Source organism: Pteropus medius, unplaced genomic scaffold, assembly GCF_902729225.1.
Source record: "Pteropus medius unplaced genomic scaffold, Ma_sr-lr_union100, whole genome shotgun sequence".
Classification (NCBI taxonomy): domain Eukaryota; kingdom Metazoa; phylum Chordata; class Mammalia; order Chiroptera; family Pteropodidae; genus Pteropus; species Pteropus medius.
The window spans coordinates 27,954,690-27,976,329 of NW_024340849.1; the positions used below are offsets into that span (position 1 = coordinate 27,954,690).

General features: G+C 48.9%; 1 protein-coding gene and 1 pseudogene across 16 annotated transcripts in view; both read left to right on the forward strand.

Annotated features, from left to right (window-relative positions):
* Nucleotides 1-17,279, forward strand: part of CELF4 (CUGBP Elav-like family member 4) — a 290,082-nt gene extending 272,803 nt beyond the window's left edge. For 8 of the 16 annotated variants that reach the window (XM_039842900.1, XM_039842899.1, XM_039842902.1 and 5 more), the window contains exons 11-14: nt 1,294-1,376; nt 6,014-6,092; nt 6,526-6,697; nt 14,584-16,415. In XM_039842900.1, the coding sequence (XP_039698834.1) occupies nt 1,294-1,376; nt 6,014-6,092; nt 6,526-6,697; nt 14,584-14,610 (361 nt within the window). In that variant the 3' untranslated portion in view covers nt 14,611-16,415. Of the gene's footprint in view, nt 1-1,293; nt 1,377-6,013; nt 6,093-6,525; nt 6,698-12,491; nt 13,204-14,583 lie in introns of those variants that run through there. The other 8 variants (XM_039842893.1, XM_039842903.1, XM_039842894.1 and 5 more) reach the window with 5 other exon arrangements.
* Nucleotides 17,280-20,287: 3,008 nt separating this feature from the next.
* On the forward strand, nt 20,288-20,406 carry LOC120589808 (uncharacterized; annotated as a pseudogene).
* Nucleotides 20,407-21,640: the final 1,234 nt, after the last annotated feature.

Consider the following 21,640-nt stretch of genomic DNA (forward strand, 5'->3'; position numbering starts at 1 on the left):
CCTATGTCGGTGCCTTACAGCCTTCACTTTTGAGTTCATGCTTAGTCTACCAGCCTCTGATCAGAACCTTGGTTCTTACACAGCTAACAAATGCAACTGTTTCCTTTGCATGTCTTCCATGGATTAGAAACTGTTGAAATGACCACCCTTTAAAAGGTTAAATCATCTGTGGCATATTATGTTTAAGACGGCAGGAAATAGATGAAGTATCTTGGAGAAATTTCCATTTCAAAGAGCTAAAACTTGGGTCATTGAAACAGAAAAATGTAAATCTTTAGCTATTTGGAAATTTCAGAAATCCAAAGGCCACAGCTGTGTTCAGAGTTTCTGGGGTATTGAGATTTATGACAGCTAGGTAGAGAGAGAGGAAAGCACAGACTATGGAGGCAGTTGGCCTAAGTCCATATCCAGGCTCCATCCCCTACTGGCTGTGTGACTTTTGGCAGGTGATTTAACCTCTCTGGCCTCAGTTTCCTCATCTGTGAAGTGTGTGTGTGTTGGGGGTTGGGGGGTGGTGACACTGTGACAGCTGTAGAAGTGGCAGGGCTGTTATTGTTGTAATGAAATGGAGAGCTTTTCATGTAATGAGGCTCGTGGGTTCCCCTGGCTAACTGCAGAGCCTTGCTGTGAAGCCCCTCTTGCACATCTAGCCCACTTGAGAGGCAGGATAAATCTTGATTTCTGTCCTCAAGACCAGGGCTGAGTTTTAGGTTTGGGACAGGAGAAGGTGGGGCCTTTGGGAACCAGATGAGAAGGAACTAAAGGCCAGGGAGGAGGATGGGCAGAGCTGCCACCCCATAGGTATAGGAGACGCCACCTACCTGCACCAGCACTACCGGGGTGGCTGCCCCAGGCTGATTTCCTCTGTCCTCCCCTGAGCAGCGTGGTTGGGAAGGAGGGACGCCCAGCAGGTCCTCTCATTATCTCCCTACCTCTGCCTCTTCTCAGCACCTGATTTCCACTGCTGGTCAGGCCTTGCATTCACCTATTCACTCATCACCTCTGCCCCTGGAGCCCCAGAATTGCCAGGCAGGCACGCTATTACAGATTCATTTTGCAGAAAAGGCAACTGAGGCACAGAGAGGTTCAGTGATTTGCCCAAGGGCAGAGTGGAGACCAGAGCTCAGACTGGGGGCTCAGCAGCCCCCACTCTTCTTGGATCTTGGATGAGACCCCCCTTCCTAACCTTGCCCCCACCCCTCCCTGCTGCCGCTGCCTAACTCTCCTTCTGTCTTCTCTCCCCACCCCTCATCCTCCTCCCCCTGCCCCACCCCTCCCTCCCTCACCACTTAGGCCCGAGGGCTGTAACCTGTTCATCTACCATCTGCCCCAGGAGTTTGGGGACGCTGAGCTGATGCAGATGTTCCTCCCTTTCGGTAATGTCATCTCCTCGAAAGTGTTTGTGGATCGGGCGACTAACCAAAGTAAATGCTTTGGTGGGTAAAGATAACAAACCAACTAGCTTCACCTAGGACAGTGCGGTGCTCGCACCAATTTACCGGTGTCCAACTGCTTTTAACCTGCTCCTTCACGTAGCCGCCCCCTTCTAGGTGCTCCCTCCGGCCCAACCTCCGGCCACCATTTCTCACTCCTCTTCTCTCTTCTATCCTTTTGGCTTCTTGGCTTTCCCTGCCCCCTCAACCCCCCTCCATCCAGCTCCCCATCTCCCTATCCCCACTTTCCCAGTCCAAGAGATAGGTTCCCCTCCCAGCCACAGGCCCAATTCCCACCGGTTGAGGAGGGGGAGGAGCCACCTTGGGCAAGGGTGGGAGGGGGCGACCAGCAGAGCCCAGCAACGCCCATTCTCCCAGCAGCCCCGGTCCTGTCATCATCAGAGTGGCCCTGGGGTGAGAGCTGAGCATGATCTTTGGGGTGGGGTTTCTGCCCAGCTGCCTGTCCCTTGGCCTCTTCCGTCCACCTCTCAATTCTGTCCCTAACCCCTTTCTCTGTCTACCCTGATCTTTGCTCCCCTCTTGCCATCCAGTAAACAAACCTTCCCCCACCCACCCCTCCCAGGCCACCAGAGCCACACTACTGAGGAGTCAGGAAGAAGATAATGGTCCCTGCCCTCAGGAAGCCTCAGGTCTGAGCTTAGATGAAAATCAGACCTATTCAACAGCAGTGAAATCTGCAAGGCACCAAGTAATGGAGTAATGAGGAAGGCAGGTGTAAATAAAGGAAGGGGAGGGAATTCCAGGCAGAGAAAATCGAATGGACAAAGGCATGGGCTGGGATGAGAAGAGTCGAAGGACAGAGAGTGAGGAAGCTGCAGGCTCTGGGGAGGAAGGAGATTTCAGTGAGACCGCCTGTGAGGGAGGGGCTGTGCTGGGGAGGGTTTTGACCATTCAAAATGAAAAGGTTTCATGCTTCATGTGGTGCGGTAGACAGTGGAAGGTGATGGGAGGTCTTTGAGCTGAGAGTAATGGAATGAAGATAACAGCTTTCAGGAAATTTGCTTGGTTGCAGGGTGTTAGATGGAGAGGGAGGACTTGGAAGGATCTCGGAGTATGGTTGTCATTTAAAATATAGGGTGCCCAGTTAAATTGGAATTTCACATAAATGATGGATGCATTTTTAGTATAAGTATGTCCTAAATGTTACATTCAACATGGCCCATGCAATATTCAGGATATACTTATGTTGAAAAAGTATTCATTATTTATCTGAAATTCCAATTTGACTGGGCATCCTATGGTTTGATTTGCTTCAGACCTGGAATCTCACCTCATCCCTACACCTCTCTCCTCCATTCCTCCTTAGTCCCTCTCTCACTTGCTCTTCCACCTCCATTATCCCTTCCTTCTGTTACCACTCATGGTTCACCAAGGACTGAGGAGTCCAGTTCGCAGAGAGTGACACATGCAAACAGAGCTGAGTTTGCCAGAAGCTCAGTACCTCCAGGTTGACCCCAGGTTCAGGGGGCTGTGAGGACAGAGTAGGAGCCCATGTTGGCCAGGGAACTGAGGTCACAGCTTGGGGATGGTAGAAGGGAGAAGGTATAAGAATATGGAAGCATCAGGAAGAGCATGTGAAGGAAATTCCAGTTTGGAAACTAAATTTCCAGAACCATGAAGGGCGTGAGGTTTTAGAGCATGTTCTCCAAAGCAGTCAAGATCTTTGCACCATTGTCCCTTCTCAAAATCTGTGCTACTTCAATGGTATAGAGTTGCCTTAGCAGCTCATTTCTTTTTGGATATTGAGAAAACAAAGCCAGAGAAAAAGACAGGGTTGTATCCCTCCACTATTTGACTACTATTTCTTCTAGCAAATTATAATTATGTATGTAAAAAAAAAAAAAACAAAAACCTGGAGATCTTTGCATTTGCTCTTTAAGTAATCCTCAGATGTTACCTAAATCACAGAAGACTAAGAGCCCACAAAGCACTGGGCACTTGGGCTGCATTTGTGCTGTGCCTGATGTAAGAGCAACCCTGTTTTTCAAAGGCATTTCCTCAGAGTCTACCCAAACACTACCCTTGCCATTAGCCCTTTAAATTCTCCAGGACCAAGGTTTTTTTCTCTGCTTTTTAGGGAAAAAATCCTCTGAGTACCTCTACTCAGGATCTTTTCTTCCTGAACAAACTTCTGGTGCTAAACATCCTCTGGCCTTGAAGAAGGATAGTCTCCCGCCATACTTGCTCGGCCCAGCATTTCCTTCTTAAGCCCCTTGGGTTCTGGTTTGTAGCTGAGCCTTCTGAAACTCTCCCAGAGACCTTTCCTGTGAGAACAAACTCCAGCGCTCACTCATGGGCAAGTCATTTAACTCTCTGAGCCTCAGCGTCCTCATTTGTAAAATGGGGACTTTAGCCAGGGGTGCTACGAGGTTATATCAGATAGTGTGTGAGAGGCTTGGCAGAAACCTCAGGAAGTTCTAGATTCTCCCTACATTCCCAAAAGGAGGGGCTGTTTTTGTTGTAAATGTGGTCCTATGTTAAAGTGAAGCCTTCAAAGGCTCCACTCACTCTTTATAAGCATGAGCGGAATCTTCCAGAGGCTTTCGTGAGCATACGTGCAGCAGAAATAGTTGCTACGTTGAAAGAAGGGCTGGGGCGAGGGGCACCAGGAGGGCCTCCTACCTGTGAGGCTTCCCATGGTCTGGGAGATAGGAGCTTTCTCAGTGGTGGGAGGAAAGGGAAAAGGGTTCTGGGAGAAGGAAGACAGTGCTGGACACCATAACCATGGGGGGATGGTGCCCAGAGCCCTGTCAGCGTGGGACGAGCTCCCTGCCCGGACTGCTGGCCAGCTAACAAAACTAGTTGAGGAAGAAAAGTTCTCTTGAGCCTGGAATCCTTCCAGACCCCTGGGCTTCTGGAGACTCTACTCTTCCAGAAAGGCTGGGCCACCCTCCTCCAGCACCCCTCTGCCCCCTCTCCCCGCTCAGTGGCTGTCTCTTTCTTTACACCATAGCACCTCCAGCCCTTTTTATCTTTCTCTTGTCTTCTCCCTTGCAAAAACAGCCACCACGTGCAGGTAGTGAGGTAGTTGGAGCTATTGGTGCTGGTGGGCCAGCAGAGGAGGGAGGGTTGTAACCTGTCATCCACAGTCTGGCTGTCTTGTCCCCACAGGGAGAGAGGCTTTAGTTCAACCACCCTCCTTAATCTGGGAGAGAGCAGCATAACGGACACATAATTCACATATTTCAAAACTGCTCTGCTCTACTGACAACTTGACTAGTCACCAGACATAAGTTGGTTGGGAGGGGATGGGCCAGGAAGGGATGAGTGGAGGAGGTGGGAGGATTATTGGCACTAATCTCCAACTGTGGATAATCCTAAATCTTTCCTATTTTGGCATATAGACTCATACAGATGTTGGTTATGCTGCTTTGGGCCGGGCTCTGAGTTCCATCTGGGCTCACGTGCTCGCGCTCTTGATTGCACACACATGTGTACACACACCCTCTCTCCTGTCTTTGATGATGCGTGGCTGCAAGAGCAAATGTGGGCAAATGCAGGAAGAACACAAGAGAAAGAGAAAAGAGGACAGATGGAGACAGTGTCTGGGGCAAGGTAAAAAGGGAGAGAGTGAGCGAGGGGCTGCCGGCCAGCTAGAAGTACAAGAGACAGTTAACCAAGAAGACAGCTTCTACTTCAGTGGGTCTGTATATCTATCCCTTGTATATCTAATGGTAATTTGGGAACAAGCGCTCCAAATGAAGCGGGTTTACCACATGGCCTAGGAACTTCATCAACCTTAGTTTCACATATTTTGCAGGAAGATTTTACAGGAAAATTAAATAAATAAAAGGCATATTTTATAGAAGAGAAGGCTTCTAAGTCAAATAAATTCCAGAAAATACTAAGTTAAACAAAGATATAAAGATTTATTTACTAAAGAAGTTGGGAGTGTGAGAGGATGTTTTTATTTGTTAATGTGACTTGAACTGTCCCAGAGGAGCTTGGCTATATAAATCTACTTGACCACAGAAGTCCCTTTCTCAAGGGGACATTCTGGGAAATACCGATGTAATGTGTAGTCTCTATAAGGAGATGGACACCAAGTTTCAAAAACGTGACTTCTAAATGAAATTTGGGAACCTGATCCATCCCCATCTGGGAACTGCGTGTTTCAGAAGGTGACTGGGAGCCATGGATGGTTCTATATCATCCTGGGAGAGATGTGAGGAGGAGCGAAGGGGTGAAAAGCACTTCTGCAGTCTGTGGTACAGCTTTCAACTGATTTTTGCTAGTAGTGTGTATTATTATTGTGGAGAGGTTCATAGGGGACAAATCGAATGGTGCGTTCTTAGCTCAGGGCAAGAGCACCTGCTCGCAGCCAGAGCCTCTGGGTACGAGGTGGTGGGTTAGAGCGTGTCGATCTGGATTGAACCCCAGTGTCCACCGGCAGCCCGGCTGGGGATGGCCTCGTCCAGGACCGGGAGGGGCGGAGGGGCCTCAAGGACTGTCCTCCCTGGGGTCCGACAGCACGCGCGAGGGGGGCGGCCGGAAACGGCGGTGAAGTTTTCTCCGTGGTGCCTCCCCTCCCTCCCCCTCGCACTCCTCTCTCTCCCCAGGCCGGCACCCTGTGCCCTCCCGCTGCCAGGCCCCCTCCTGTCAGGGAGGACAGTGTCCAATAAGCTCCTCCACCCGCAGGTGTGTCCGCCCTCTCCCCCCGCAGGAGAGGGCCGAGGTGCCGGGGCCGGCCGGGGTGGGGGGCGGGCGCCTGTCCGAGCCTCGCCGCGCCGCGGGCTCCCGGCCGGGGCGAGAGGGCGCCGCCGTAAGCCGAGGTGGAGCTGGGGACGAGGGCCGGGTCGCGCCGGTCGGCGAGGCCCGGGGCCTCGGAGCGTGCACCCCTGGAGGAGCCACGCGCACTTGGGCTCGGGGGTGGGCGAGAGGCCGGCGGGGCCCCGGGGGGAGGAGCCTCGAGCCCCGCCCCGCCCGGAGGCGAGGCGGGAGCGCGGGGCGGGGCCGTCACCGCCAGGCCTCGCCTCGCCCCGCCCACGGCCCCCGACCTTTTCCCCACCCAACCGTCCCCGCCGGGGCGGCCCAGTGGAAACCCAGGCCCTCGTCCCTCGTGTCTCGCCAGGCTTCGTGAGCTTCGACAACCCGGCCAGCGCGCAGACCGCCATCCAGGCCATGAACGGCTTTCAGATCGGCATGAAGAGACTCAAGGTGCAGCTGAAGCGGCCCAAAGACGCCAATCGCCCGTACTGAGCGCCGGCGGGAGCGTCCCCTGGGGGAGACCAGGACTCGCACAGGTAACCGGGGGCGGCCGGGGTGCGGGGATGGGCGGTTGGGGAGGGGACACCGGACGGACCCGCCGCCTCCCCTGACTCGTGGGCTGGATCTTCGTGGCTTGTGCCTTGGACCCGCTGCGCCCTGCTCCACCTGCTCCGGGCCGGGTGCCTAGGGGGCAGGCGCAGAGCCAAAAGGGGCGGGAGAGAGGGAAGCTTTCTGAGAAGGTGGGGCGAGCCTGCGCCTCCAGTTCTCCACTGGCAATTCTGTTCGCCAGAAAACCCTGGGGTGAACAGATGGCAAGCTCACGGCTGGGAGAGTTTAGGGGCGGCAGAATAGGCTCTGCGGGGAGCTGTAGCCCTCTGCTGGGGCCTTCTCCCAGACTCCCTGGCTCTCCCTCCCCAACTTTCCTCCCCGGAGGGCTGGTGGCATTTAGACACTCGATCCCTCACCCCTCCAATTCCCTATAGCTCAGTCTGGAGAGGAGGGACAGGACTTTTCAAAGGGAACTTTACCAAAAACAAAACTGAATGGGACAGAAGCTGAGGATGGTGATGATATAGCACTGGGGCCACTTACTCTGCCTGCTTTACAGAGGCCATGATGAGTGGGCATTCGTCACCTTTTCCTTCTCAGTCTGGGTCCTGCCTTGTAGCTGGAGACACAGTGGCTACTCCTCTTTCAGACCACGTGTCCCCCTAGGTGAAGTGGCTTCCTGGGGAAGGGGGAACGGGAGAGATGTGCCAGGGCATCAAAAGTCCACCTTCAGACTGGTTTCCCCCATTACTGTGAGCTCCTGCAGTGTCAGCTCGTTCTCAGAAGGCTGCCCAGCCTTCTGTCCCTCCATTCCTTCAGTAGTACTGTGCACCAGATACTGTTAAGTACTTGGGACTCGGTCCTGAGTAAGACTGATAAGAATCCTTGTCCTTAGCAGGGGAGAGAGTCAATAAACGATGACATATGATCAAAGAGTAAATTACATAGCATGTCAGAATTATTGGTTATAGTTAAATCAGGTAGTATACCTTGTTGAGAAAGTGACATTCGAGCAAATTTGAAGAAGGCGAGACAGACTGCCCTCTGAGGGAACAGGCGGTGTAAAGGCTCCAAGGCAAGGGTGGTATATTCGAAGAACAGCAGGAGGCCAAAGTGGTTGGAGGGAAACAAGCTTGGAGGCATGGTGAGAGAAGAGACTCCAGAGGTGAGGAGGGCCACCTTGTGGAGGCCCCGCAGGCCATTGTATGGACTTAGGCCTCTTCTCTAATATGAGGTTGGGAGTGGAGAGCCATTGGAGAGCTGAGCAGAGAGTGGTGTGACTAACCTGCATTTTAGCAGGATGACTGGCTGCCGTGTTAATAGATTGCAGAGCCCAAAGCAGATGTCTACTGCACTGACCACTCAGTCCAGATGACAGCATTTGATATGGTGTGAGGGAGTTGAGTTCTAGATGTATTTGGAAGGCAGAGCCAAGGATGCTGTTTGGAATGAATTAGAGGTGGGTGTGAGAGGAAGAGGAGTCAAGGATGACACCTGGCTATTGGCCTGAGTGGCTGGAATTGCAGAGTTTTATGCCCAGAGATGAAGAAGGGTTGGGAGAAAGATCAGGCATGTGAGAGTTAGGCATTTGAGTGGAGGTTCAGTGTCTGGAGTTTGGAAGAAAGTCTCCAATTTCCCTGTCTCTCCTCAAATCCTGCTGCTGCCAGCAGGACACCCTTTATCTAGCCAAGAGTAACCACACTCACCTTCTCTTGCAGAGGATACTGAGCCTACACTTTCTGCAAGGTGGGAAAAGCAAAACGTGCCTCTCTTGCTTCCTGAGTTCCCACCCCTGCCCATCTCTGGCTTGGGTGAAGATGCAGACACTCATGTTCATTCAGAGCGTGGGCACCTTCCTGTGGGCTTAGAGTTGGGGATGCAAAGGTGAATGGGTCGCCATCCTGCCCGTGTGGAGCAGTTCTTATTGGTAATAACTATTATATATAAGTATATAGCTGTAACTGCCTATAAGGTATATAGTGTTATTAGTCCCATTTTACAGATCAAGCAGAGAGATTAAGTCACTTGCCCATCAGCTACTGGTAGAGCCATGATTTGAAGCCAGGGGCCTAGTTTCAGAGGCTATGTTCTTAATTCTCTGATGTATGGAGAATGATAAACCCCCATTGCTGTCATCACTCCAACGCTCCCACCCCAGACTGTCCTGAATATCAGAGGGGTATGTCATGCCATCTCACTTCTCCTCCCTATTAAGCAGTCTTCTAAAAACCTCTGATGTGCCATAACTCTATAATAAAGTTGACCTTTAATCTCCATCTGGACAGCAGTTTAACATGGTGCTTTCAGGCTTCCCACCCCAAAACTATTAGAGGCTGTAACAGAAGGAGGGTGCTAAGATGAGGAGCAGGCCTGGAGATTGCAATAGGAAGTGACCACTGTCAAGTTGCCAGAGATGGAGGAAATAGCATGCAAAAGCAGCTACATAACTGCACGATTTTACAGGCTAATAAAGGGTGTTTACAAATGATAAATCCTAGGTGCTCTGAAGGGCAGGGCTATCCTGAGCAGGGTCTGAGAGACAAGCCATCCCCAGGAGCAAAGAGGTGACACGGACAGGAATCTCAGGGCCAGGGCTGGCAACTCGCAGTGGTGAAGGCAGAAGGTCCAGCAGGCCTGGAGGCCAAGGCTAAGTCAGGATGAGAATGTGAGAGTTCTGGGAAAGGAGAGGGTCCCAGCAGGGCGGCTGTCGGGAGCTGTGGGGGGCGTGGTCAGGCTTTGGTTCCATAAAATGAGGCCCGGGTGGGTGGGATCGGGGTTGGCTATCTGGGAGTGTGGCTGTCCTTCCTCTCTAGTTCTGGCTTTCCTGCTGCCCCTGCTCCTCTGACTGCTTGAGCTCATTATCTTGTGCTAAGGTGGGAGTTTCTCCAAAAAATCTTTACCAGGAAACTAAGAGGAAGGAAACAGACAGGAAGAGTCGGCAAAAATACAGACATGGCCAGGTAGCAGCCAAATACCCAAGGCCCTTGTCTCCTACCAAGCTCACTAGCAGGCTCTGGGCCCCAAGCAAGGGCAGTTCTAGGTCGGAGGACACGCTGAGTATCACGTCTGACTTGGATGGAGTCCTGTCCCTTCTGGGCCCGGGGCTTTGGCTCTGAGTATGCGTTTGCACAGTGTCTGCTCCGAGCTTTGTGGGCTCAGGTGCTTCAGATCTGATCCGCATGGGGCTGGGCTGTGGCTTTGGGCCTGGGCCTTCCCTGACTGGAGCCCCGCTCATGTTTAGGACCTGGCATCTGAATTGGTTCAGCCTGGCCATCATTTCTTCACCCAGGTCATGAAGCGGAGCTTCCCAGGCCTGATTCAAGCTCCCCCATGCTGGTCAGTGACCCTGCTGCCACCTCTGAGGGCTATTCTCTCTGAGGCTTGTCAGGGGGGTGACCAGGAAGGGGTCCCCCAGTAGGCAGAGGCACAGCTGTTCCCTAATGAAGACAGTCATCAGTTGTTCATATGCAGAACCCTGGATAGGCTCCTTAGCGGTTGAATGAGTGTGAGTAGGTTTGTGTGTCGGGGACCGAGTGTGTGTGAGAGACAAGAGTTGTATGGGAAAGCTCCCTAGATTGAGCTTTGGGGAGGGGTTGTATACTATTCCAGCTTGAATCCCTGGCACTGAAGACAGTGCCAGGCACTGAAGGGCAGCTGGAGGAAAGCTGGGAGTGGGCAGAGGAGGACAACAGAGTGGGGAAGAGGGGACACCTCTGGGGTGCTCAGGACTGGGGTGGGGAGGGGAAAGAAGGGGTCCCCAGGGAGGCCCTTAGTTGCACGTGCCATAGCTGACACCTGATGGCACGGCCCTCCTCCATTCTTCGTCCTTTTCTCCCACCCAAAAGGCCCGCCAATTGGATATCCTGGGTAGGTCTTAGGGCTTTCTTCTGGGATGGGTTGATAATGCGGGGTGGGTGGCATATCAGGACTTAGTGGGCATGCAGATGGGCCCTGGTCTGAGTGAAGGAGATCTGCTATTGGAAGAGCACCCATCTTGGATGGACAGGCAGGACAGGGGTCTGTGGTGGAAGAAGGGCGGGGAGCTTTTCTGTGAAGGCAGAGCTGGAGGCCAGGTTTGCGCTAAAAGCAGTCACCTCTCAGCTACTTTGTAACTTACCCACAGTGACATTTCACAATCCCAGGCTTCTCTTCCATCCTCCCTGAAGGAAAACAAAGCTGAGAGTGAAAATCGGTTACGTGTAGAAGCCTGGTGGATTGGAAACCCTACAGATAAACCTGGGGCACAGGCTTTGGCACAGGCCTGAATACTGCAGGGAGGGTGCTGGGGACTCCCCAGATTCCTGGCTGGGGGCAAAGGACTGTGACATGGTGAGGCATGCAAAAGACAACAAAGCAGAATAATTCAATGATGCTTGACTGAGAATGGAACCCAGCTTCAGCCATTTAGGGCTCTACCAGTAAAGAAGACAGGCCAAAGCCTGTGAGGCAGGTCAGTTTAGAAAGCTGTACGTGGAGGGCTGTGAGGAATAAAGGGACGGAGAAGGAGGAGGTGGAGTAGGGAAGGTCAGCAGATCAAAAGTGACAGCAGCAGAGGCTAGAGATCTAGGGCCATCGCACTCCCTGCTCTGGTGGACTGTCCTTGTTTGTCTTACCTACCGTGCAGAGCATCCTGCAGTCTTCCATAGGGCCTTATGGGTCACAGCTGCAGAGCTTTCTAAAGTCTCCGCGTGCCCAGAAGCAGCCTCATTTCGGCCACATGGGTGCAAACCACCTTGCGAGCAAAGCAAAAGGTGTCAGGTGATCATGAAATGAAATCAGTAGTGCCAAGGTGTGTCTATAGACTTCCGAGAACGTTGATGTAAATCTGAAAGCTAAACGTGTTAATTTTCTGAAGGTTCCAAGGAAAGAGGGTTGAGGCAGAGGAGAAGGGAAGAGGATCATAAAATCATACAGTGGGTGCTCTTGCAGTGGAGACACCCTTCTCTGGGGACGGCAGCCGAGGGAGGACCCGAGGGTGGGAGGGCCAAGTTGCTGCCAGCGTGGACTATACTATGACAGTAAAGTTTCTCATGGACCCCACGGATACAACAGTCACCTTAGCCAGCCTCTGACCTACCTGGCAAATCGGGGCCACCCTGACAGGTTCCCCCTGCTGGTCCACAGGCTGAAGCCACAGAAGGCTGGGGAGGTGAGGAGAGCTCGGCACCTGGGGGACAGAGAAAGAATCGAGGGTGATATAAAGCAGAGACCATGCTCCCTGATCTGCTTGCTGGCCAAGGTGGTTTGAGGGGCTGTTTTATTTTTTCCTGGCCCCCTCGCCAAACCGCCCACGCCGCCCCCCTTCCCAACGCATGATGGACGCCCTTAGTGGCCCTGTGTAAGGTTCTGCTACTATTCACAGTGTATCAATGTCTGCATAAACAGCCGTGTGTGTGTGTGTGTGTCTGCATTGTGTGTGTGTGTGTATTTGGCGTTAGCCGTGTCGTTTGTCTGCCGGCTTCCTCCATCCTATGAGTTCTTTTCAGTTTTCTTATGATTTGACTGCTGTTCTCTCATCAGAGCTTTTAGATTGATGCTGTGGTCTGGTGCTGTATAAATATTTTTCCTTTTAATTTTGTTTTAATTTCTTCCTTGCCCTTCTTCACCCTCCGCCCCAACCCTCCCTGCCCTCCCACACTCCCCGACCCCACCCGCCCTACCCTGCCTCTTCCTTCCCCCTTGCCCACACTCTTGTCCTCTCTCTCTCTCTACATATATAAATATATATATATAAATCTTTTCTTCTTTTGTCATTCAATCAAATTCCAACAACCCAACCAGGGCCAGTCAAATCCACCACAGTCTCGCGCTGAGCTAGGAATAAAGTTCACGTAATCACATGAGAGTGGAGAAAACAGTCCCCCATCCGTAAGTTCAAATCAACTCAAAGTTCACAGTGTGACATGATGGCGTCATGTAACAAGGCTAAGAATCGGTTGCATGACAATTGCCGTCAAGTTTCGTGGAGGTGCTGTGATTGGAGCGTTTTTTCTTGGATGTTGTATCAGTTGATGATTGGCCAGTCATGATCACACGTGCATTCTCTTGACTTTTGTGCTGCCACGATCTTTTTTGCTGTGCTCATTTTTGTTTCGTTCTTGGTGCTTGCAGTGGTTTTACTTTCTGTTGTTTGGTTTTTCTTGTTCAGCGTTTTTTATGCTTCTTTAGATGTCACATAGAGAAAAAAACAAAACAAAAGCACAAAAAAATAGTAAAAATAAAGATGAATTCCTGAATTATCGAACATGGGATCATTTAACTGTGCAAACCATTATTTTTTTTCTTAAAAATTAAGGAAAACATCTTAAAAATATCTATGCGTGGTTGATTTACTTGCACTTGAAAATATTGTGATTTTATTTTTTTCTAGAAATTTGGGGGCCTTTTTCAATTGACACTTTCCTAGGTCTGGTCTTTTTCCAGTTAGGCCATTTTAAATCTCACTTCAAAAGGAAAAACAAAACAAAACAAACAAACAAAAAAAAAACAAAAATGAAATCGCTACAGTAACAGAATGATAAAAAAAAATTCTAAACCAAAAAAACTAGAGTACAAAGCCAGAGGCCTCTGAGAGAGAGCCTGGTAACATTTATAAGGTTTGTATTGTAGCCACTTACGCTAAATTAAATGCGGGGAGGGGAGGTGGGGGACTGGGGTTTTGGGAGGGTTTTTGGTTGGTTCGGAAAAAACAGTACTGACAAAAGCAAAATGCACCTTTTTGTTTACAACTGAAAAAGGGTCCTTGACAAGTGTTTTTTAATTTTATTATTATTTTATTTGGTGTTGTAATTGTTTAGACTGCTGTGTACGGTTTGCTGTTTGTTGAATCAACAGTGTGAAAAACCTGCCAGCATGGATTGATATACGCATGACGTTGTCCCCTCAACTGGGGGCTTTGCAGTTCTAACTTTCTTGATGTAACCAGTCACCCCCCCATGTATAAGTGGAAGCTGCTTGCTAGAATGGAGATGAGTCTCATTTGTTAATTCACAATGATTAAGCATTCTCCTCCTGATTCTAGTCAGATCATGATTTTTTTCTTAAAAGAAAAACAAAACACCAAAAAGCCACCATTCAAAACAAAATCGAGAACTGGCTAAGTTAATTTAAGTTCGATGATTAAATCCGTTGTAACTTCTTTTAGGCTCTCCCACCCACTCCCTTGAAGTTCTGAATTTCCTCTAAATTCCCTGGCATGTATGAGAAAAATATTATGTGTGTGTGTGTGTGTGTATGTGTGTATCTATGCATATACATACACACATATCCATGTATAGCCACATATGTGCAGGTGAATATATTCTACACATATATCCAGATATATATATATACATAGCCTCGCAAATAGTTACTTACCTTGGGAAAAAAGTGGTTGGCTGGAAACTGGGCAAGGATTCAGCAAAATTCATGTCACGAATCTTCTTTTCCTCAAGTTGGGGAGGAGTGGGCTGGGCTGCTAGATTTTTGCTGTCTTGTTTGCTAGGCTTCTGTATACATATTGTATCTGGGCCAGATCTCTCAGAGATTAGTTTAATTATGAATTCATGTTCCACAGTCCCAAATTCTTCCCTTAGATCAAGCCGCCCCCAATCTAGAACTCTAAAGGAACCGAAATCAAGACCCTTTTCCCAACCACTATACTTCAGCTACTGACATCACCACTAGATCTCCCAGTGGTTTCTTACTCTGAATAGAAGAGTCGATTTCTTCTTTATGTATCATGATCATGACTAATTTTCATACTGGTCTCTTCCCTTCCTCCCACCATCCCCCAGAGCTCCCACCCTAATCCCCAGGCAGGTTCCTTTTGGTGTTTCAATGCATTTTGTGTTTCCTCTCTTGGCTTAATCAGCCCTGATTTTCTTCATTTTAGGGCAGGATGCTGAACGGGCTTCATTAAAAAACAAACCTCTCTCTCTCTCTATTTATAAATGAGAACTGTTGGATGACACCTTTGACATATCAGCCAATATCAATCAAGCTGAGGACTCCAGACACTCTCTGTGACTGTAACATTTCTTCAAGAAAAGTATAGCATCTATGGAGTTCAGAGGGCACGTGTTTGGGGGAAAATATATATGACAAAGAAGAAGATGAAGAAAAATGAGGAAAAAACACACAAAAAAGGCAACTTTTAAAACAAAATAACTTGAGACCAGATGGGGAGGCTGAAGGGCTGGGAACTGGGAAAAGTCGCTGCTTACCGATCCCCGGGGCTTTTCCAGCCCATGGGCGCCTGCGGCAGGCTGGGGCAAGCGGTGTGGCGGGACCTGGTCCCCAGGGGGCGGCTGGGAGGCCGCCACTGAGCATCTCTATCTGTCATTCCTTTAGCTATTTAGGGACCAAAGGACCAAACTTTTTATTGCAGATGTGTAGCTCTATGTCAAATAGAGGGGGAATGGAGGAGAACCTCCTTCCTGCCTCCTGGCTGTTCTTGAAACAGCTTAGAGCGATTCTATGAAAAATGTAATAAAAAAAAATTAAAAAAAAAAACAAAAAAATCAAAAACACAAAAAAAGGAAAACTTATGCTTAATTGCTTTTAAAACAGCAAGAAAATAGTTCTTTGATACTTTGAGAGGCGCTTTGATTACCCTCATTCAAGTCTATGACACTTTCCTATGGTTTTCTGTATTATATGTCTGGATGGAGCTGTTAAGATGAACAAATTGGTGGATATTTGGGGAAAGCAACAAAAATATTAAAACTCATTAACTGTGAAGTGAGAAAACAGGAGGGGAAAAAAAGGGACTTACAATGCAAGATATTTGTTGTGAAAAGTCTGTAAATGCTTCTAACTCTTCCCCCTCTTAAAATCATAATAGTTGTACAGAATTTTAAAAAGGAGAAGTTTAAAATACCTATATAATAGAAGAAAAATTAGAGGAAAGCAAAAAAAAAAAAAAGGAAAAAAAAAAACCTATAGAAGTTAGCGTTACTGCTAAAATCCCAGATGTTGTAGGACTGTACTTTTGTAGAGTTTAGACTGAGCATCAATCCCTACTCCCCGCGAGTGCTGTCGGACGACGCCATTGACCCCGAGGCTCAGGCTGGACTCGCCCAGACCTGCGGGCTCCTGGCTGCCCACCTCCGGTGGAGGCCGCGCCATCAGCAGGAAGGCCTGCCATAGCCGCCCTCGCCTCGCTTCGCTCCGGGAGCTGCGCGCTCGCCCGCTCTCCGCAAGCCCTCGACACCTTCCGCTTCACTCGCCTTCCATGCTTGCTCCAGAGACTTTCCGGGCAAGGGAGACCTGGGAACTTTCATCTTAAAACAACTAACAACACACACACACACAAAAACCTTAAACAAGAGAGAGAAAAATAAACAATCTTTGAAGAATTTCTGAAACTGTTTACAAGGAATTTTGAAAAACAGGGATGTTTAAATGATGCCGGCTCTGTTTTTCTGTAAATAAATTTGCATATTTTGTAGGACTTTTAATTGTAATGATAGAGAAAAAAAACAAGGAAAACTATTTAATGAAAGCACGATATTTATCTTTGGTAAATGACTTTAGAGCAGTTAAAAAAGACATTGCTTAAAAAACTCAGAATCAGAAAAAACACTGAATTATTTAAGAACACATATATTTTAAAGTATAACATATTTATTATAATTTATTTGCACCGTTGGGAAGACTTGCTTTGGCATTCCGCCTCGATGCCCTTCTCATTGATGTCCAGATCATCTGGAGGCCAGGGGTCTCTCCGACCTACTTTTTTTTTTTTCCATTTTTTGTTTTAGAAGAACAACTCTCTGGTTCCTCTCAGGCCTCCTGCCTTTCCTTTCTTTCTATTTTGTTGGTTAATTATTATTTAAAATTTTTTCTTTTTCTTCCTCTTGGCTCCTCCTTTTAGGATGTCCAGATGTTGTAAAAAAAAAAGAAAAAAAAACAAACAGCTGCAGTTCAGTACAACTGCTCTTTTCACACTCAACTCCCTAAAACTCCTTGTAACCTTCTGTAACTATTGGATGACGCTTTCTCCAGCTTAGCCCTAAATAAAGCACAGTTTAAAAAAAAAAAAAAGACTCTTTTTCAGTGGTCTGTGCTTCCTAGAATCAGGCTAGCCGTGTCTCATAGCCCCAAGACTGGCCGTAGAAGTAGCTTTGGTCCTTCTCTGCGTAGAATCTGTCTGCGGCCCTCATTTAGAGCCTAAGCAGTGAGCAGTGCTTTCTGGGAAGTGATGGGAGCAATAAAAGGAGGTCTTGTTCCACAATTAGAAAAATTTCTCTTGACTGGTATGTGTCTCTGAAAGTCTCCATTGCAAACCCATTCTTTTGGTTCCTGGGCAGGGGTAGCCACAGTGCCCAAGCACAACAGAAAGTCCCCCCTCCACCCTGGTAGGAGGAAACCGAGGCCACCTGACCTGAGTTAGGGTGGGTCAAAATGCTGTGAGGAATTAGGGAAGGAGGCAGTGGAGGCAGGGACCACAATAAAGAACAATGAGGACACAACTCACAGTTTGCCACTGAGCATTTTGCTCCTTCCCGCACAGTTTGTCTGGATGGGGGAAACTCAGGATTCTGGATGGTGCCTTCAGAGTCGGGGTCCTGGTGGGAGTGGGGTGTAGAGAGAAGAGATCTCTGAGGTGTTGCTCACCTCTCCATCATGACACAGAGAAAGATGTCCAAACCCTGAATGCCAAAGGAGGTTTGAGAAGGAAAGTATTACAGGATGAGGGTTCTGAATGAGGAAAGGCATGAACCAGGACTTGGGGTGGGGGAGGAGGAGAGGAGTGGGCAGCTTCTTCTGAGGTGAGAGCCCAGGTGGATGCACGCCAGCCACAAGCCTGCATCAGGCCCCTCCGGGACAGACAGTTTTCTCAATGCTATCCCATCCCCCGAACCCTGGCCCCCAGCCTGCAGCCCTGCAGCCTGTTCTAGGAATGGACAGACTCCCACCTTGGGTCTCCATTTCCCTCTGCATAAGGGATGGGCATCTGAATGGTTTCAGATGCCTGGTCAGGGAGACAAAGGTCTTTGTCTGTCTGTCTGTGTACCCCTCCTATGGGAGAGGGGAATGGCTTCGGCCCTCACCTGTCTTCTCTGAAGGGGAGTGGTAGAGAGCAGAGCTCAGAGCCCTAGCTACAGAGCAATACCAGACCCTGGGGAGAAAAGGCACTTCCGGAACTGGGACAGGCCTCAACTTGAATGTGGAGATGGTTCCCAGATGAGAGCCTCACTGTCCTCTAAACGAACCCACACCTCCCTGACCTCCAGGCTGCAAGCCCAGGTGACAGCCTGCTCTGCCCCTTTCTGGGGAGCTAGTGGGTCCCTGGACTTCTCGGAAGAATTCGCCGCAAATTGCTAGAGGTCAAACTGGTGTTATGCTACCGTATGAGGAACGGAAAGGTGTTTTCTAAGGAATTCTTTGGGTTTTCAGCCTCAGACTATTCAAAACTGTGACTTCTGTTGGACATTTGTAACTAAAAGCCAGTGAGTCTGCCAGAGGATGACAAAATTCAACAACTCTTCCTCCTGTCACTCTTTCAGACCCTAGGGAGCCTCCCCGTCTCCACCTCCCCACCGGGTACTCTTCGCTCTGGCACAGCCCCTCCCCCGCTGCACTGTTGGTGGCTCAGGGGCATCGGGGCCCTAGAGCTGCCCCCGAGGACTTGGGCTTCAAAGCAGTCCAGCCAGTTCTGCTCTGTTCAAGGCATAATTGACTGAGAGAAAGGATGAAAACGTAGGACCTAGATGTGAATATGTCAGTTCTAGAAAACAAACCCTCTATTTAAAAACCGCACACCAAAGTAACTAATATATGCATAGTACATTTAAGAGAGAACTCAATTTATTAACCTCCAGGGGAAAGTCACAGATTCTTTGAAAACTTGCTGAAAACTATCGGGTCACTTTGCACATGATTACAAGGAGATTGGGGATCCTGCAGCTCATCCATCACCCCCTGGTTAAGAACCCTTGGTCTACAGCATTATTTAAGAAAACCCAAGACACAATTCTCATTAATTTCTGCTTATGTTCTATGGCTTATATTCCTCTGTTATTATTCTCCCTGCAGTATATAATTCCTTCATAGCTCCCTGGTTTTTAAAAGACTTTTTACTATTATAAACCTTTTATCTCAAACTTAATAAAAAGTGCAGATATTTCCATAAAGAACTCCCATGTGCCCCACCACCTAGTGTCAACATACATCGACTCACGAGTTCTATTGAAACATATCCCAGATATCGAGTCGTTTCATTGGGGGATACTGCAGTTTCCCCTCATGTTTCCCCTGCTGCCCTGATGTCTAAAGCCTGGCTCTATCTAACTTGTTGTGTAGCTTTACTCTTGCTGCAGCCTCATGCAGGGAACAGTGACCTCCCAGCCTTAGCCAAGGGTGGGCCCCGGCTCCTGGGGCAAGCCCCAGGCCTCCCTCCAGCTCTGTTCCCCCAGCGCTTTCAAAAGCTTTTCTGCTCTTCATCTACCCGCTTTGTACTCTTATCTTCTCTCTCACTTTTCTCTTTTCTTCTCTCTCTTCTCCTCTCTTTTGTGTGTGGTGCTAATCTACAAAGAATATGTTTACTGAGCTGTTTCAGTTAACAGCTCCATTTCCTTCTGGGTTTTTATATAAAAATCTGACTTTTTTCCTCTTCCAAGCTGGATCTCACCTACTCCTGTACACAGAGCACCAGTACAGTGAGACAAAGATGTCCCAGAGCTTCCCTAACCAATAAGAGTGACCCCAAGTCCTCCCCCTTCCAAGTTCTGCTGACACCAGGCCAGGCAAATCTGCAGCTCCTCTTGGCACCAGGTCTGCAGGGCCAATGTTTGACTCACGCCTGGGTCGAACCCAAATGAACACTCCCCATTGAATAAGAGACATCTGGACAGGGAGCTCAGGGGTGCCGCCCTATCCAAGGCGACAGCATCAGACTTGGTTGTGAATGCCATTTGTCTATCTCCCCAAATGGAATCTGCCCCAAATAAAAATTATTAGCTACCATTGATGCCCCATCTGAGATACAGACTTCACCCCTGGCAGTCAGATACTCGGTCGGTGTTGATTCACTGCCTGCCAGAATGAATGAGTTAAGGAAGGAAGGAAAGAACAAACTGCAGACAACCGAAGGCATGTTCTGAAGAGGTAGGTCTTCTGGAACAAGAGCATAGCCAACAGTCCCTTTCCCATCAGATGAGTATTTGCAAATACAAGTTTTTTATAGCTTCTCTCTACTGCCCCTCCCTCTATTTCTCTAAGCTGTCTGCCCTCCGGTTACTTGCCCTCCTCCCCCACATCAGTCTCTGGTCTTCAACACCCCCAGATGCCCTGAGGCCTGGCTAGGAAGGGCCTTGGAAGGCTGGACAGCCAGCACCAGCGACATGGTCCCCTCCTTGTCACCCCAACTTCTCTTAGCGCATGCTAGCCTAAATATTCATCTCTTCAGAAAACCTTGAGCATCTCCACTTCTCTTGCACCCTCTGCAGAGGTCTAACCAGGATTTGCCCAGCTCAAGAGGAGAGTGGAGACCAGTGCATCAGAGTGAAGAAGGCCTGGGCTTTGACGTTAGACTGGGTTGCAAATCCCAGGGCTCTTAAATACCTTCTGTGTTACTTTGGAAAAGTTACTTAGTGTACCGCCATGCTACCCTGAACAAGCCCGATTCCATCTGATCTCGGAAGCTAAGCAGGGTCGGGCCTGGTTAGTACTTGGATGGGAGACCACCTAGGAAGACCAGGTACTGTAGGTGTAAAAAATAAAGAAAAGTTACTTAGCCTCTCTGAGCCTCAGTTTCCTGGGGATATTAATATAAACACAGCTCCCAACAGTGAGGAGTAAATAAGATACAGCCACACACAGCTACATCCCACCCCAAGAATTCTCTTGAGTTGTAAATTCCTTTATAGTACAGACACTACAATGAATATTTCAGGCCCTGAATCCCTCCTCGGCTGCCCTCTCAGTTCTATTCCATTGACAATTCACATCTCGGCTGAAGTAAGCTTGAATTTTACACCAGACAACTTCAAGTCATTTTCTTTTAAGTCCAGTCAGCCGGTGACACTCCCAGAGAATTCCTGTCATGTTGAGGTGTACACACCTCTCTCACTGCTCACAGTCTTTTCCAGGGACCCCAATTAGCTAATGTTCCTATGCCCCTTCTTCTCTCTTTGCCCTTTCTTATTCCCAAGAGCATTCTCAGCGCCACTGTGGATGCTGTTGTCTGCAGCCATCCTCCTCCTGGTTCATGTAGCCTCAGGCTGCATATTAATTTAATCTTCATATTTTATAAATGTTATCTATTTTTTGAATAGCTAACATATATTTCAAAATTCGAAAAATATGATAAAGTGTGCAATGAAAACTCTTTCTTCCCAGTCCTGTATCCAACTGCCTATTCCAGCTAGTGTTATGCATTGTTCTTGTTTATCCTGGTCTTTAGCGTGTAGATGTGGGGCACATTAGTGTAAGGCACTTAGCTATCATCCTTTTTCAACAGGAGACCCAGCACCAGGCAGTGACGTGCCCAGGCTCCCACAGCTGGCCCATGGGAGTCCCCAGAGATACATCCAGGCCCAGGGATGCTCAAGACCCCACTGAATGAGTAGAGAAAACAGGCCCTTCCAGCCCCACTCTTATCAGTTAGGCTCTTCTCTTTGAGTCGTGAGAGTACCTTTCATTTATGGTGTGCTTGCTCTGGGCTAGACACTGTGTTAAGAGCTCTTTAATTATAATCTCATCTAATTCTCTGAGGTAGGTGTTATTCTTATTTTACAGATGATGAAACAGGCTCAGAGAGGTTAGACCCTTGCCAGGATAATCCAGAGCCAGGGTTCAAATCCAAGTCTGTCTCTTCATCACAGCTGTGCTTTCCATCTCTGTATCCTATCTCCCTCATGAATTCTCTGCCCGGTTGCTTCCCTCTAACCTTTCTCTCATGTCTCCCATCTCCCTTCCCTTTTCCTCACATTTTTTCTCCATAA